The sequence below is a fragment of the Paralichthys olivaceus genome, chromosome 9 (assembly GCF_024713975.1).
Source record: "Paralichthys olivaceus isolate ysfri-2021 chromosome 9, ASM2471397v2, whole genome shotgun sequence".
NCBI classification, from domain to species: domain Eukaryota; kingdom Metazoa; phylum Chordata; class Actinopteri; order Pleuronectiformes; family Paralichthyidae; genus Paralichthys; species Paralichthys olivaceus.
In genome coordinates, this window is record NC_091101.1 from 18,605,275 (window position 1) to 18,622,245 (window position 16,971).

The window sequence follows — 16,971 nt, forward strand, 5'->3', positions numbered from 1 at the left end:
CTTTCCTGTAAGATGCACTATAATTGCGTTGGCGGGCAGAGAAGACGTTTCCGTGTGGTTGTGACACACACTTCCTCATTCCTGCGGTTCCAGGAAGAAGGAATGTGGCTCTTCAGCTCCTCGATGTTTGTGTTCGTCCCACCGTCACCTGTGCACGGGGGCGGAGTCACGAGGGTTTAAATAAAAAACGCAGGTGGAAGATGCGGCGACAACACTCCTGGTAAACACAACGTGCTCATCATGGCAAACTGTATCATCAACCATGGACTCACCTCCTTCATACTGGTGAGTTCTCTGCGTTCCCACTGAAGGAGTTTCCATGTTTGAAGTCGTTAAGACGGAGCTGGAGCGAGAATTCTCCCTCAGTGCTTCTTTACGCACAGTTTTTACGCACAGTTGATCTTTACACACAGCTCGTAAAATGGCAAAGTGTCCAAATTATTCGTGAGCGTCCGTGACAAACCTTCCTGATGGAGGATTAGCATGCACTCTCCTGTGTGAGTCTGTGGTGATGTTGTGGTTGGTGTTTGCAGGTGGTCTGGATGGCCATCAACATCTTCCTCTTCCTCTGGTTCTACTTCTTCTATGATTTGGGGGAGCAGTTCTACTACACGCGGCATCTGTTAGGGGTGAGTCAGGAATGTGTCAGAAGGTGTTCATTGTGACCTCAGAAGTTTTACTGAAGTAAAAGTACCAATTCAATCAAGTAATAATACTCTATTACAACTCCTGATTTCTAAAGATACAGAAGTATCAGCAAAATGCCCATAAAGTAATAAAACCTACAATTTTAAAATTATGATATATGACATTCAATTGGTTATACTGTATAATATGAGTATATTTCAATTGTCGTAGGTTTTATATAATTTATTTCTGATCTTCTACTACAAAAGTTCTGGATAAAATATTTAAACATGTTGCCTCTTACGGCCTTTAAAGTTTATTCAAAATAAACTGTAAATCTCACTTTGGTGGAACAAATCAGACGAAGGCCCCTGGCTGCGTTTCTGTCAGGAGAGACATGCACAAATAGTTTGAAACCACAAACTTAATTGATTTATCCTTTTGTGTTAAATCTGAATCTGCAGAGTAAACAGCTGTCAGATGAACGTAGTGTCAGTAAAACCACAAAATCTCTAAAACGTAGTAGCATACTGAGACTGTGTGTGTGTGTGTGTGTGTTTTCTTTTAGTCCGCCTTGGCCTGGGCCAGAGCTCCTGCAGCCGTGCTCAACTTTAACTGCTTGCTGATCTTGCTGCCGGTGTGCAGGAACCTGCTGTCTCTGATCCGCGGCTCCTTCATGGTAATATCATGTAAATCACAAATCAAACCACGGAGCACTGCACTGATTATTAACTTTAAGCCGTTGTACAAACTAGTTTGACGGCTGTACCTAACACATCTGTGATGATTTCATATTGACATTACCTGTCTTTCTGCTGTATTTTTACATTTTATTTAAATATTTAACAGCATTCATTCTAATGTTTGAAAAGGTTAATTTTAATGTAAATCTATATTTTATTTTTCAGTATTAGATTCTACTGTAATCACCATGCAATCTCAGTGTGGGATGCTTTGTAAAATGGCTTTATAAGTAATGTTGTGATATTTATCAGCTTGATCTGTAACCAGTTAACTGGAAATGACTGTAAAATCCCCTCCAGGTTGAGTGACCTCACGTTATAAACCACTTTGGTATTAAACACAGGTTCTGTGGGTTTTCAGACCTGGTTGTTCCTTGCAAAATGTCTGAATTTCCACTTTCCTCACCTCCTTTATCTCGTCAGTGCTGCGGCAGAACTATGAGGAAGCAACTGGACAAGAATCTGAGTTTTCACAAGCTTGTGGCGTACATGATAGCACTGATGACAGGTGAGACGATGCATGCAAGGTTCAGTGTTCACTTCAGTGCATTTCAACAGTCAGCTTCAGCAAAAGAAGACAATGTTTGAGACAATGTGGCATTCAAGTCTTTGACCTCAGTTCATTTGTAAAAATAAAAACAAAAGTATGAAAGAGATATGAACAAATTAAAAAGTGCAAAGAAAAGTGTATTTTCTGCTCTGATATTCACTTTTAATGCTCGGCTCTGGTGTGTTTTTAAATTTAGATGGTTAGATTCAGGCAATAATTATAATAATAATAACTATTAATATAAAACCTTATAAAAAAACACAGTTACAAAGTGTAAAATAAAACAGTTAAAACATTTTAATAAACAAAGTGTAAACTCAGGAAATGCAGGGAGCTCGTTCTACAGCTTCAGGTCCCTGAGTGCAAAGTGTTCCTTGTTGTTCTCAACCTGGTCTCTGTAGCAATGACACAAACCTCTGATAATCTGATTATTAGACATGAATCTGTTTGTAATCCTGATAGGGATGTTTAAAACACCAGTAATTCTACCTCTGCGTTAGGTGGAACCATTGTGTTTGGGAACTAGGGCGGGGGGAGCGGCAAAGTCAGAGGAAGACAAATGAAGCCCAAAATAAATATTGACCCAGGGTGTATTTAAGGGAATTTCTCCATATTTCTTCTCAGAGATAAGAGGAAATCTGGACTTTGTGTTCTGCACCTGCTAATTTTAAAATCTGGGAAAACCCTAAAAGTACAAGGCTAGGGATTGTCATTTAAATGCCATCTGTGTAAATGACTGACCATGTGAATGCAAGCAGCAGTAGTGATGCGTCTCCTCTCTGTGCTCCGACAGCTGTTCATATGATTGCACATTTGTTGAACGTGGAGTGGTACAACAACAGCAGACAAGGAGTTTATGACAAGCTCAGCACTGCTCTGTCCAACCTGGAGGACACAGATAACACCACCTACCTGAACCCCATCCGCATCACAGACATCGTAAGTTTCATCCTCTAGTTATAACCAGAATATCACAATAGGATACAACATAATCGCAAATGTGGAAAATCTAAATTATAATCTTGTATTTTCTTGCTTTTCTCTTTTCTTTATATTCGGTAAATAAAAACAAACTGTATCGAGAAAATTGCAATGGAGTAAAAATAGAAAACACCAAGGTCAGTGAGATGATTCCTCTGGGGACCCTGAATGTCTGAAAATATATTTGTGCCAATTCATCCAATAGTTGTTTAGGTTATTTCATTCTGGATCAAAGTGGTGGACAAGCTGACAACAAAAAAAACATTATCATCCTGAGGTCCAGATCCCGGCAGTTAACTTGGCCGATATAGTTGCCATTGTTAAAATGTGTGACTGGCAAACCACTGAGCGGATCTGGACCTAAAATCCTGGAATCTGTCTCCGTCCTCATCATGTAAACAAACGTTCACGTGTCCACCTTCTTCTCCGTTTCCTTCTTCTTCTCCTCGTGTTTTAGGATCCGCAGCAGATCCCGACCTACTTTGTCTTCACCACCATCGCCGGGCTCACGGGCGTCATCATCACGCTGGCCCTCATCCTCATCATCACCTCCTCCATGGAGGTCATCAGACGCAACTACTTCGAGGTCTTCTGGTACACGCATCATCTCTTCATCATCTTCTTCGCTGGTCTCGTCTTCCACGGAGCCGGGTAAGGGAGGGAAAAAATGACTTGGTCACGGTTGTTGCTGTTTTTGCAAACTGGTTTTACTCATTCGTCTCATTCGCAGACGCATCGTGAGAAGTCAGCAGACGACAACTCCACCGCACAACGTCACCTTTTGTAAAGATCGCAGTGACGAATGGGGACGGATTCCTGAGTGTCCTCTCCCTCAGTTTGCAGGAGGCTTCCCTCAGGTGTCTGTTGTTTTAACTTCAGATTACACAACTTCCCCTGCCAGCACAAGAAAAACAGTCGGTTAAATAATCGCATCTTTCTGGCTGTTTTTTCAGACCTGGATGTGGGTGATTGGTCCAATGATCCTGTATATATGTGAACGTCTGCTGCGTTTCATTCGCTACATGCAGAGAGTCACATACAGGAAGGTGCGTTCGATTCGTGACTCACCTGCTGGTTTGTGGGTTACTTTGCAGCTTGAAGTTTGTAAATATGCCCCCTCCACTCCACAGATCGTGATGCGGCCATCCAAAGTGCTGGAGCTGCAGCTGGTGAAGAGCGGCTTCAAGATGGAGGTGGGTCAGTACGTCTTCCTCAACTGCCCGGCCATTTCTCAGCTGGAGTGGCACCCGTTCACCATGACCTCCGCCCCCGAGGAGGACTTCTTCAGTGTCCACATCCGCTCGGCCGGAGACTGGACCGACAAGCTTATCGACATTGTGCAGCAGCTGCCAGAAGGAGCGCAGGGGCCAAAGTGAGTACAAACAAAAATAAACATCTCTTTATAACTCAACCACTGAGGTTGGAAATCAATATTCTTCACCGTTGGTTCGTGTTTAGAGGCAGCTCGGTCCTTTTTGTTTTTGAGAGAGAACGATTTACGTCTTCACAAAAAGAATCTATTTGGTTCGTCTGAGATCATCATGAAACAGACGCCATGAGGAGAAAGCTACATTAATACCATTAAACAAATAAAACCAACAAAGCTAAAGTATAAAACCTTTTGAGAATATAGGAGATCATTTCGATGCCTTGTTATTTTATTATTATACTTACACAGGACGCAAACAAATGACCAGAGTGATCATTATTTAATTCAGGGGATTAAACCATTTCTCTATTTTGATGCAAACAAACATTTAGGAAAAGGTTATGTTGCGCTTTAAACTCTTCAATCCACGTCTCTCGATGAAGACTTTTAGTTCAGGCTCCTGCACAGATTTAATTTAAATGACTTTGATTCATTAGTTTGCTTAATGATCCACAGAAATGACAGAAACAGGTTTTATGATGTTAAAATGATATTTACACCTTCTGCAAAATGTCCCCTCATTTAAAACCACTGCTGCAAATGTCAACTGAGAAAAAAACACAGACAAGTTCAGTGAAGTGTTGCAGCCTCTGTGGCTTTAGATCCAACACAACAGTGTCACACTTTGTCCCAATTGTTATTGAATTTTCTTTTTGTATTCCGGGAACTTTAAACACTTGTTATCTGTGTTAAGAAAGAATGTAAACGATATGGTTGAAAGCCCCGAGCTGCAGCTACTTAATGATGCTTGAGGTGAGACGATTGTATCGCAGGCCTGTGTAGGGATGAGCTCTGTGAACCAGCTCAGACTATAAATGTTTGTTTGTGGTAAATGGCAGAAAAGTGAATTTCTGCAAATCTGTCCTGATAAAAATACACAATTAATATATAGAAAGGTTTTCATATAGCTGCTGATTATACGGACAGATACGATTTTTTTTTTCATCAAGATCCAGGAATTATTCCCTCGACGATCTGTGAATGTTAAGACATATCTGTCCCTTTGTTTTTCTCTGCTCGTGTCCCATCTTTCCACCAAGTTTTGTGGAAATACGTTCAGTAGTTTCTGTGGAATGCTTCAGATAAATAAACAAACCAAGTCAGTGAGGGGTGGAAACATCAAAAACAGATGAGGGCTACTGCAGTAAACCTTTTGTATCAATGTTTTATATCGTAATTGTGGTTCATTATAAGCATTTTAATATATATATTTTAATCAAAATGATTGACCATCCAGTTTCTACCTCATTTTTCACTTCCCTGTGTTTTCATTCCTGCGACTTTCTCGTGTTTCAAAGAATTGTTCGGGTTTTAGTTTTCATCTCTGGTTCTCTCTCCTGATATCTCATCATGTCATTCATCGTCTCTCCTCAGAATGGGCGTGGACGGACCCTTCGGCACAGCCAGCGAGGACGTCTTCGACTATGAGGTCAGCATGCTGGTCGGCGCCGGCATCGGAGTCACCCCCTTCGCCTCCATCCTCAAGTCCATCTGGTACAAGTTCAAGGACTCCAATCCTAAACTGCGCACCAGGAAGGTAAACACCCACACATCGATTTCAGCACACGACTGAGACTGACTAACATTCACCTGTAATTGTCTCTAGAGTACAAAGTGTTTCTGTCACGTACGCCCATGTCGGAGGATGAGTCACCAGCAGCATCATACACGTTTTTTTTACTCTCTTGCTTCCTGCTTTCAGATCTACTTCTACTGGCTGTGCCGAGAAACACACGCCTTCGAGTGGTTCGCCGACCTGCTGCAGGTGCTGGAGAAAGAAATGGAGGAGAGAGGGATGGGGAATTTCCTCACCTACAAGCTCTACCTGACCGGATGGGACCAGAGCACCGTGAGTTCAGGAGCCACACCTCATTTTACTCAAGTCCAGTGGATGTTGGATTTTTCTAAACCAGGGGCCATAAATTAAATGTCTAGCATCTCTGCACAATTCCTGATTCTGTAATTCATATTTATTGTCAGTAAGTGACAAGAAACTTTAAAAACACTGACCATAGAGGTGCATGTAGAGTCAGAGGATTCACCCCCAGTCCAGTTAAAGAGCAAAGTCCAGATAAATGATCATTTCAGATTTAACTCTGCTTATTGTTCTCTCCACATCGTCTCAGGCCAATCATGTAAAGGTTCGTTTCGACGAGGACACAGATGTGGTGACCGGGCTCAAACAGAAAACTCAGTACGGCAGACCCATCTGGGACAAGGAGTTCGAACAAGTCCGCAAAGAGAACCCCACGTAAGAGATAAACCTCCTCATGCACACGTTTATAACATGTTTTTAATTCTTATATACCTTTATAAATCAAGTGTCATTTTCCAGAGTTTGTCTTTCACATATAAAGAAGGCAGCAGCAGGAGACTGTCTGAGTCAGACACGTTCACTAACAGGAAAATGTCCAGAACATTCAGATGAGGGCTCACTTGGAGATTTTAGTTTGTATCATTTTAATAAAATGTTTGGACTCCGGAGTCCGTCTGAAAGCAGCGTTGTTAGATTGTGAAATGGCTGATTGAAAACATGACGAGGGGACACAACAGCTTTTTTATAAACAAGCGGCGGAGAAATATAAATAAAATCTTGGCTGGAAAAAAACCTTCAAATTGTACTTAAAAACACTCATTCATTTCCATCACTTATGATGAACTTCAAAACTTTCTCTGTTGTTTCACTGATGTCCTCAGGTCTGTGGTGGGGACTTTCCTCTGTGGCCCTGCAGCTCTGGCTAAAGTCCTGGAGAAGAAATGTGCCAAATTCTCTGACGTGGATCCTCGAAAGACCAAGTTTTACTTCAACAAGGAGAACTTCTGAGCAGAGATGCCAGGAGAGAAGCATTTGGGAGTTTTTCATTTACTGTGGATCAATTGAAGTGACATAGCTGCCTGAATTACATCGACACTGGGTGTGTTGTAGCACTATGATGATGATGATGATGATGATGATAATGATGAGGCGCGGTGTGTTCTTATTTCTTCAGTGCACAGCAAACGGCTTCACCTTATCTCAGTCATGATGAAACTAATAATCCATTGTGCAGTCTTCAGACTTTGTGCTGTCAATAAACCTGTAAACTCACTGTATCATTAAACTCAAGTGAAGCATGCTGCCTGGTTTAGGAAACAATGGTTGATTTAACCTGTCACACTGGCTGCTGTCACCTTATTTACAGAAACATGTAAACCAGAAGGAAGACGTGGGAGAATTTATAAATACTGAACTGATTTTCACAATTGCCTTTCTTGTACACATTGTTGACTTGTGTTGAATAAATGAAAACCAGAAGTCCTACTATTTCTTTGTTTGTTTTATTGACAAAACAATATTCAGAAAGTTTCCAGAACAATAATATGAAAACAGCTTTGGAGGGGAAAAGAATGAAACTCACTTTTCAGCATCATTCTCACAAGATTTGCTTATTTTTGAATCCAAAAGCTCCAACTTGACTCTTTCATACAGAAAACAGACCATATGATTTAAAAAAAACTATACAATGTTCCAGACTACAAGAAGAGGCATCTTCAGACATGTTGAAGCTGCAGGTGACGGGTTCAGTGTGGAGCCCTGAAATTATTAAAAAGAAAGGAAGGAAAACAGAAATCATGAGTTACTCATTGAGGATTTAAAAATGTTTCCTAAAACAAACATTTGACTGACAGGATGGGCGGAAAAAGAAAACCTCCACCTGACGAGGGTCTTCATGGTGCACCCCCCGCAGTCTTCTGAATCTGCTCTTTGAGGATGAGAATGCTCTGCCGCTGCTCTGGGGGCAACATGGCGATCTGTTCGGGGGTCAGCTGCAGTACTTGCATGATCAGGGCGGCCTACAACAGAAGGGACACTTTTAGGAGGTAAAAGTTTACTGGCCTAACGTGGCCTAAAGTGTTATCACTCAATCTTCAGTCACTATTGGACCAAATTATCTATGTGACACATAAAAAACAAAAAAGACGTAATGTATAATATTCACAAAAATATACAGCTTACATTTTAACGACAATAATTATTTTGTGATTTTTTTATGCATTACAGTGAAGAAAGACAAGATCAACAGGTCAGTTGTCAGGACGTCACAGCTCATTACTCTTGCAGCAGTTTCAGTCTCTGTTTCAGAATCGTTACACGCCTGGTTTCCTACACACCCAGAAGTAAATGAAAACTATCTCTTTATAGTCTTTTGTAACAGGACAGGCAGAGTTCTTTTGTTTTGTAGCACCAGAAAATTCCCACTTGTATTACACAAGCCCTGTTTTGTTCTTCAGGTTCACATTCAGAATGACTTGCTTTTAGTGAACGAGAAAGAAAACAGGAAGCTGCTGATGGACGCAGATGATGTGTGACTGCTGGTTATATTTTTGGTACAATGTGTTTGTGCTTTATTTGGTTTTGGATACGATCGTGAAGGTTATGAATCTTAGTGCAGTTTGTCAGGAAACAGGGGAGTTTGATGACGTGACACCGACCTTCTCCTGGTCCTGTGTGGAGACCTGACTCTGACCCGGACTGAAGCCGCCACCTGAGGGAGGACCACCAGAAATACCAGAACCCTGCAGAACACACACAGAGTTACAGTCTTCATCAGTAACAGTAACAGTTACCCAGTTTGAGCAGATATGACTGATTTCTCTAACATCTTCCCTCAAGCCCCATATGACTTCTACAATGTTTTAAATGTATTGTGAAGTTAATGTTTATTTAACAAGTATTTACAGATTAGAGATTGGTGAGTCCAGTGAGGAAAAATTAAGATTGGCTGTAAGAAATTAAATATACAATCTGTCTACTGTAAAAACACAGGAATAATACATCTCAACAAAACAACAACAGAAGTAATTAAGAGCAGTGTAATTTCTCATCAAATTTAAACAATAAATCTAGAATAAACACAGAAACCTGAGTGATTTAAAGATTAATCTGACCTGTGTTGTAGAGGCTGTGGCTGAGAGGGGGACAATATCAATATACTTTACGACTGGCCACTAGTCCTACATTTTGTCCAAGAGTCAAGGCGTGTGGACTTGAGTGGTGATCTAGTCTTAAATTCTTTTTGAATAATCAAGACCTGGATGACTGAGATTCTTCTCCTGGTTTTAGCCACAGCAAAACTTTAAAACACATTAAAATAAACTGGAGGGAAATAAAAAATCAATCAAAGAACCATGGCAGACTGAGACACTGGATGTTGCTGTTACCGGTCTTGCAGGTGGAGGAGCGTTAGGACCCATGCTGTGAGCGACGGGACCTTGCATTGCCCCTGCCATGGGAACCCTCTGCGCAGCAGCTGGCCCACGAGCATCTATCGCCCTCGGGTCTCGACCTGCAGGATGAAACAAAACCCCCCCTGGCTGAATACCGAGTGAATCACTGGTGTGTACATGGGGGTACTAATTCGTTTATTTGCTTCTACAAACATGTTGACATGGATAACATGAAATATTAATTAGGGAAGACGTGAATTCAAAGAAATTGACTAGTTTTTGTTGAAGCGTGACCGTAGCAGCAGGAATAGAAAATTGGGACTGAGACTGCACAGACAACGAACCGACCAGAAAATAATTTCAACTCCAATAAGTTTGGGTTTAGAGCGTTTGTAGAGCAGTTACCTCTAGTTTCCATTGGAGGTCCCCGTGGCTCCATCATCGGGGGCCCTCTTGGGTCACCAATCATGTTCCGGGGTTCACCCATAGGTGGGCCCCTCATGTCCATCGGTGGTCCTCTCATATCTGGAGGGGGTCCACCCGCCATCGGGGCCATGTGTACAGGTGGGACTTGGTGTTGTGGTTGAGAAGGCATGTAGCCGCGGCTAAACGATCGCACATAAAATAATGACAATCATGTTCGTGAAAACAAAACTGGCAAAGATGCAATGCGTTTACTACATGCGTTATAATTTTTAAGATTTTTCATTACATTTTATTCAGGCGAAAACTGAAAAGGAACATTTCCTTCTGCTGCTGCCAAAACATAAACTGTAACTGATACAGGGTTGCTGAGGCCAATACTGAATTTAATACTCAAGACTTTAGAAAAAAAAAAAAAAGCTGCATGTCTCCCTCATGAAAGAGGGAGACATGCAGCAAAGAACTGGGATGGAACCAAAGCTGCAGCTGCTACAGGGACATGTAGACTTCCCAGAACATGGTCTGTAGTCTGATGCACTAATATTCAAGACTAAAAGAAGCTACAAGACAAAAAAATCTGATGATGATTAATCAGATATACATGTTTATTTCCCATCCAACTGATTGAAGAAACTTTCTTGATCAAGGAAATTTTGCAGTTAAAACTAAACTTGATGAGCAAAACTCTGATGGACCAACTATAAAATATTTCATATTTTAAAAACAAAACAAACATCTTTGGCAGTTCTGTACTTGTACCCGATGCAGTATATCTGCAATTAGGTAATAACACTGGATCAGATCAGACCTGACAACTCTTCAGTTTAGTTAAATGGAAAACCCAAGTCCAAGGCAAGTAAGTCACACATGAGAACCTGAATACACCAAATGTTGGAAAAATGACTTAAATGGTCTTTAAAGAAGTTGCCGGTTTCTTTTGATCGATTAATCATTAAAATGAATCCACACTTACTGTTACGACAAATCAACCAGGACTGAAATCTTAAGAATTACAACCTCAATGGTTTAAATGGTCACTACTCCGACCACAACCAGTTGAATAATTAATGCAATGTTAATATCATTCCTTACCTGGGGTCTATGACCTCTCCAGTGACAGACAGCAGAGTTCCCCCTCTGGGGTCATTAGGACCATCACCCAGCAGGCCTCTGGGGGGGATTCCACCTGGTCCTGAGTGGAGAGAACCACATATTCAACCACATAAAGACACAACATTAAAAGACACATTGTCTCTATTCACTGACCAGGAAAGGATTCATGACTAATCCATTAAACGGGCTGAAATTCCGAGCAAGTGAAACCACACAAAAATATAAAGAGGTGAGTGTTTGCCCAGGACGGAGATGTGAGGAAACCATCATAGTTGTTTGAGGTTTATAAAGCTCACGATAAGTAGGGAACAGTAACCACGGAGAACTGCCACAGCCCGACAACACAACAGGAGACATGAGGACGAGGAGGAACAAAAGGGCGGAGGAGAGCAGAAACTTTGGTCTGTCATTAAATTAAAAAAGGAGAAGAAGGTTCACATCACGTATCTCAACTGTAAAAAGTCTGGGTGTTAAATGTTTTACTTTAGTCCAACTAGTTAGAAAGAGACAGATCTGTTGCACCTACAACATGACTAACATTCTTGTTGTACAGCTGTTGGACATTTCACAACTGATGATCACAAACAAGATCACGGGAAAAGAACCATGAAGTTTGTTTTATAAGAAGCAGAAACTGACTTAATTTTCCTACAGTTAACGAGACTCTTCAGGACATGATTCATCACTGCAGCAAAATCCAACTTTCAGGTAAAAAAATTCCAAAACGTACCAGAAACAAAACGATCACAGAAAGACAGGAATAACAATCCCCCTATCCGCCTGCATTCTGTGCCTCAGGGTTTGACAGGAGTCAGCCCTGCAGTCGAACACAGGACAATCAACTAACAGCTCTAGTGGACAACCTGCCGAGCTGAGCCGATGAGGCCCCGTGGTGAATTTTCAGCCTCCTCCTACTTAATAGCAGTACTATTGTTAAATTATTTTACAAGACTAAAAGTGAATCTTTTGCATTAATTGTCTTTAGATATGTTTACTAGCGTTATTTTCTTCACAAATATTTTCGGTTAATCGGTTATATATTTTTATCTATATCCTTTGTGAAAGTAAAGACAAACAGCGTTTCCACATAAATCAAGTTCATGAAACTAAACGTCATGTGAATTTAAAACAAAGTGATTTATAAACCACTGATCACTGCACGTGAGTAACATCCATTCAAAATGTAAGAGTTTCTACAGTAAAACAAACTAATCATGCAAAAACACTCCCAGCCCAAACGTATCTTTGTTTGCATCGCATGCAACCACTACTACCATGACACATTCTGCTGCAGCTACGCTAATGCTCCGACTTCATTACCTTTGTATAAACAGGCTTGATAATGGCTTAAATGTCAAGAGGGTTCGTATGAGATAAAGTGGACGTGCATTCTAAAAAATTCTAATTTCAGATCTTCTCTGTGTTTGGACAGCGGCTGCTCCATAACAGTCCTACCACCTGACTGAACTGAGGGAGGACAGTGATACCTGGAGGACGCTCGATAGCAGCCTGGCCAGACGATCCTGTGGGAGAATGCTGAAGGTTTCCTGAGCCAGCATTAAAGTGAAAAGAACAGGAGACACAAAACTCAAGAGAGCAAAGCAACACTGACAAGTTTGAAGCGTGCCCATACACAATACACACATACAATACACACAGGGTTGAAGTGGGGAACTTGTTGGGGAAATTTGAAAGTTTCTGTTCTAAATTGAAAGGACACTAATCGCAGGCCTCTGCTGACACCTAGTGACTCCATTCAGCCATTACATCTGCAAAGTGTTATGAGCTAAAATGATGCATCAACTATAGCAAGAAAATATTTTACCTCAATTGTTTGGTGAACTTCATGTTTTATGAACATGGACTTCTGCTAAAATATCTAAAGAGAAGCTTGAATCACTGCAATGCATGGCCGCACCTTTGTTTATAGTAATTCTGAGAGTAACAGCTAAATCTAATTGGGTGATTTGCTGCTGACTTATATTATAAACTGACTATCAAATGTTCGCTTTCTCAAAAAGTCTTAAGTTTAATCTGACCAAAAATATATAGCTTTGCCTTTCTTTTGTTAATAAGAAAAACAAATCATAACCTACAATTCTTATAAACCTTTCACTTCTTATCAGTGAAACTACATCAATAATAAGGGAACATTTTAACAGACTGATAAACCAGATCAAGCTACAGGATGACAGCTGTGTGGCATCGACTGAGACGTACAAGAACAGATCACAGGTTTTTTGAATGACTTGAAAATGGGAGAAAGATTTGACCAATGATCAGTTTGTGGTCAAGAGGGATAGATGAAATGAAACAGTCACCCCGCAAACACTAATAAATGAGAACAGTGATCGATATCTGGAACATAAAAATGATGCTATCAAAACCAGTTGAGTTGGTGCGGCAGCTTGATGTTTACCTGGAGGTCCCACTGGTCCTGTTCCAGGTCCCGGTACCGGTCCAGGAATTGGTCCTGGGACAACACCCATGTTGGGGGGTTGCATCATCTGAGGGGCTCCATTGACATGCATTCCAGGCTGATCATATTCCAAAATAATAATAAAAAGAGAATAAATAGATAGATAGATAGATAGATGATAGAACACACCAACAGTCAGTCATCAGAGCCTTTTTTAAAGAAACAATCTGTAATGTGGTGATTTGGCACGACCCAAAAAAATGAAAGTCAAAGTTCACCTTTGATCAACTTTATTTAATCCACATATTTACACAAAACACTACAAACAGTAATATTACTGTCCAACAACCTTTATAGTTTGTGACCTTAATGATCAATTACTATTTCTTACCTGTGACGTGTCTTTTTTTAAGGCCATGTGCAGGGACGTATTGTGAAAGTGTGAAATTGCATGAAAGTGACTACCCACCACAGGCTGCGGCTGAGACACTGGCACGCTGGGCTGTGCAGGAGGAGGATTGACGGGCGGTGCTCCTCCACCCTGTCCGCTGGGAGCCAGAGGCTGGACTGTGGTTTGACGGTGGAGCATTTTCTGTATATGGAGTACATGGACAAGAATCCCTCAGAAATGTTTTGGTACTGAAGTGCAGACTAACGTTTATCTCTACTGTCAAATGACAAGGTCGCAGTTAAATAAAAGCAGGATTTAACTAATCTCTTAATTCTCAATTGGGCTTCTCTCACCAAGGCTATCTCAGGGTCAACGATTCGCATGACCACCTGGGCCTGCAGCAGAGCGTAAGACAGCTGAGGGTTCTGCAGCAGCATGTTCCTCGCCTCCTGGGGACTGTTCTGCACACACAGCTGGAGAGAGACAAACAGAATCTGGTAAAGTGATGTTATAATCTACATGGAAAATCAAAACTGGGAAGAAAAACAACATGATTGCCTTGTGTGCTTTTACTTCTTGACAGGTTGAAAACATTATCTTTATTTTTTGCCGGCCACAAATGATTTAGAAAAAAAACAACTGATTGTTTGTGGACATGCGCTGCATCAGCACAAAACATTAGTCAAAGGCAACAATATCAGTCGGATCAGGAGCTCAAATGTTTTGATCAGCATGTGGAGCTGTCCTACTGACACAAGCTTCCGTGCACCAAACACTTTTCCAGTCAGGAGAAAAATGTCTGCAGTGTGTTGTTTCTTTGAACCTAATGAAGCAGACTGCCAGCTGTGCAAAGATAAGGCTTCTCTGGCAGAGCTGAGAGAGACAGGCTTTACAGCACAGCCTCTGTTAATGAAAGCAAAGGAAGAGCATTTCCATACGGTTGTCATCCTGCAGGTGATTCAAACTGAGAAAAATACTTGTCCCCATCTTTTTTTGAAGAATAAAGAGAGCAAGCAGCACAATACATACAGCCTGAGAACGTGCATTTGTGAAAAGGAACACTATAATAACTTCATTGTGACTCATCGTTAGATATCTGTTGTTTCGAACAACCAACAATTTACTGATTTCAAGATGGCTGCCTCTTCACTCTGTTACACAAAACATTTTGCATAAAAGCAACAATATATAAATGCCACAGATTCACCAGTTCCAGAAAGCCTAAACAGTCACTAGTTCAAATGTGAGGCAAGTAGAGCAGCCAACCTTCATCTGTTTCATGAGTTCAAACATCTGCTCTGGAGGCAGACTGGCCACAGCTCTGCTGATGGACTCTGGGGCCTCCTCTGGCTGGACATTATCCCCATAAGGAGACTCGATAATGGGGGATCCTGTTCCCAAACCTGTGAATGACAAGAAAGTCAGAGCACTGTTGATTTGTACATATATCTCCTATTTGAAAGAAAATCAGCACGTCTAATTGAAATCATGTCAAAATAAACACTTACTTTTGAGCTCTTCCTTGTTTTTCTCACTGGCTGCGTTGTCAACACGCAGAGCCCGACCACTGAACTCTCTCCCGTTCAGGTTCCGCATGGCACTGAGAGCCGTCTCCTGGTCTTGATATTCACAGAAGCCATATCCCTTTGGCTTTCCTGTCTCCCTGTCATATACTAACCTGAAAACCAGAGTGATGAGGATAATGATGACAATCACTACGAGCTGAAAGTTTACCAACATAAGCTGAGGAAGTTCAACTTTAAAATACAAAATCATAGGAGCTTGAAATGGTGACTTGAGAGAAAAGAAGAAAGGTCTGACATTAAAAAGAGAATAGTGGTTCACAGTTGGACTCTGGTTATGGGGCAAATCAAATAGCTAAAAGGAAAAGAGGATGTCCCACACTCATTACTTCATCAACAGGGAGTGGATTGAAGGTTTCCATAGATGCTCAGTTGTGAGTTCATCAGGTAACTCAAACTAATGTGGTCAATTACAACAGCCCTGTAAGTAGATCTCCCTTCATGAAAACATTCTTTATAACTGCCGTAAAGAGGTATTAAGTCAAATGTGTGACAAAGGGGGATGTTCTATCAGTGGTGCCATGCATGGTGTTCCTATTATACTGTGCACATACAAACACTGCATCCAGGCTAAATAACTTCTTAGTAAAATGAAATAGTTCAACAGCAGCACAAATGTTCACCTTCTAAATTAAATAAAGGGTAGCTTCATTTTATACCTTCTGCTAGTTTTATGCTTTTATCCCAAGTAACGTGTTCTTTTTGATCTGTCTTATTTCATTTTATTGTAAAGCACTTTGAACTGCATTTAATGTTTGAGAGACTCTGTATAAATAAAATGTATTATTATTTTAGTTAAAGCTTGGTGTGCCTGACAAACTGATAACTGAGGGAACAATATATCATGAAAGGTGCTAAGTGAGCAGAGAACACAACATGTCGCGAGGAACAAGAAGGAAAACACGTGATGTTAACACTTGTGGTATATGATCATGATTTATTCATTTCAAAAGGTTTAAGTGCACACTGTTTGGAAGATGCTTCTCTCTGACTCACCTGAAGCTGACAACAAGTCCCACTTCAGAAAATATGTCTTTCAGCTGCTCCTCGGTGGCTTCATACGGAATGTTCCCCACTAAATAACAAATACAGATCATGAGTCAAATTCAAACAGCGGCCACAATAAATAAAACACAACTTTTCATTTTTCCATTTCCAGTGTGGGGTTTTGCCTCCTCGTTGTGTCCGGCTAACGGCAACACTAGCTTCGCCAGCTACGTTAGCAAGCGTTCATTCATTAGCCGCTACTTGTTGAGTACGTAACGAATTAAACGGGCGGACCCGGAGAGAGCACCGGCTGCGAACTCACCAAACACGGACCGTAGCGACCGGTCGACGGCTGGGTCTCTGTTGGCGGCGGCAGCGGCGGCTGCGGCCGCAGCAGCTGCGGCGGCGACGTTCGCCATTTTGCGGGGGGACAGAAAACGATGCGACACCAGGAAGTGAGAGCGAGACGACGTCCGTTTGTGCGGGACGACGCGGGTTAAATGTATAAAAACCAGAA

The 16,971-nt window shown here is 41.3% G+C and overlaps 2 protein-coding genes across 5 annotated transcripts; one reads left to right on the forward strand and one right to left on the reverse strand.

Moving 5' to 3' along the window:
* Positions 1-104: 104 nt before the first annotated feature.
* nox1 (NADPH oxidase 1) lies at positions 105-7,634 on the forward strand. Its single transcript, XM_020080958.2, has 13 exons — positions 105-285; positions 534-629; positions 1,196-1,306; positions 1,794-1,878; positions 2,714-2,859; positions 3,359-3,552; positions 3,632-3,758; positions 3,855-3,947; positions 4,032-4,273; positions 5,705-5,867; positions 6,033-6,179; positions 6,457-6,581; positions 7,028-7,634. Exons 1-13 carry the CDS (start codon positions 241-243, stop codon positions 7,152-7,154), a joined length of 1,701 nt encoding a protein of 566 aa, XP_019936517.2. The 5' UTR covers positions 105-240; the 3' UTR covers positions 7,155-7,634.
* Positions 7,633-16,937, reverse strand: cstf2 (cleavage stimulation factor, 3' pre-RNA, subunit 2). 4 transcript variants are annotated; one of them, XM_069532177.1, is made up of 14 exons: positions 16,777-16,937; positions 16,464-16,542; positions 15,393-15,562; positions 15,151-15,287; positions 14,238-14,357; positions 13,963-14,085; positions 13,494-13,611; positions 12,562-12,621; positions 11,054-11,153; positions 9,944-10,143; positions 9,533-9,657; positions 8,804-8,887; positions 8,026-8,164; positions 7,633-7,904 (listed from the first exon to the last, which is right to left on the reverse strand). In XM_069532177.1, the coding sequence occupies exons 1-13, from the start codon at positions 16,871-16,873 to the stop codon at positions 8,039-8,041; spliced, it is 1,539 nt and encodes a 512-aa protein (XP_069388278.1). In that variant the 5' UTR covers positions 16,874-16,937; the 3' UTR covers positions 7,633-7,904; positions 8,026-8,038. The 4 variants fall into 4 exon arrangements, with proteins under 4 accessions (XP_069388278.1, XP_069388279.1, XP_019936530.1 ...); XM_069532178.1 differs by having other exon boundaries at positions 7,998-8,164; XM_020080971.2 differs by lacking the exon at positions 12,562-12,621.
* Positions 16,938-16,971: the final 34 nt, after the last annotated feature.

What these genes read in the sequence shown, in the direction of transcription:
- nox1 (XM_020080958.2), top strand. Translation starts at nt 241, where the DNA reads ATGGCAAACTGTATCATCAACCATGGACTCACCTCCTTCATACTG. An exon ending in CTCGTCTTCCACGGAGCCGG is followed by an intron (nt 3,553 to 3,631) that starts GTAAGGGAGGGA and finishes TCTCATTCGCAG; the next exon opens with ACGCATCGTGAGAAGTCAGC. An exon ending in TTGCAGGAGGCTTCCCTCAG is followed by an intron (nt 3,759 to 3,854) that starts GTGTCTGTTGTT and finishes CTGTTTTTTCAG; the next exon opens with ACCTGGATGTGGGTGATTGG.
- cstf2 (XM_069532177.1), bottom strand. Translation starts at nt 16,873, where the DNA reads ATGGCGAACGTCGCCGCCGCAGCTGCTGCGGCCGCAGCCGCCGCTGCC. An exon ending in GTCGCTACGGTCCGTGTTTG is followed by an intron (nt 16,543 to 16,776) that starts GTGAGTTCGCAG and finishes TTTGTTATTTAG; the next exon opens with TGGGGAACATTCCGTATGAA. An exon ending in TGTCTCAGCCGCAGCCTGTG is followed by an intron (nt 13,612 to 13,962) that starts GTGGGTAGTCAC and finishes GAATATGATCAG; the next exon opens with CCTGGAATGCATGTCAATGG.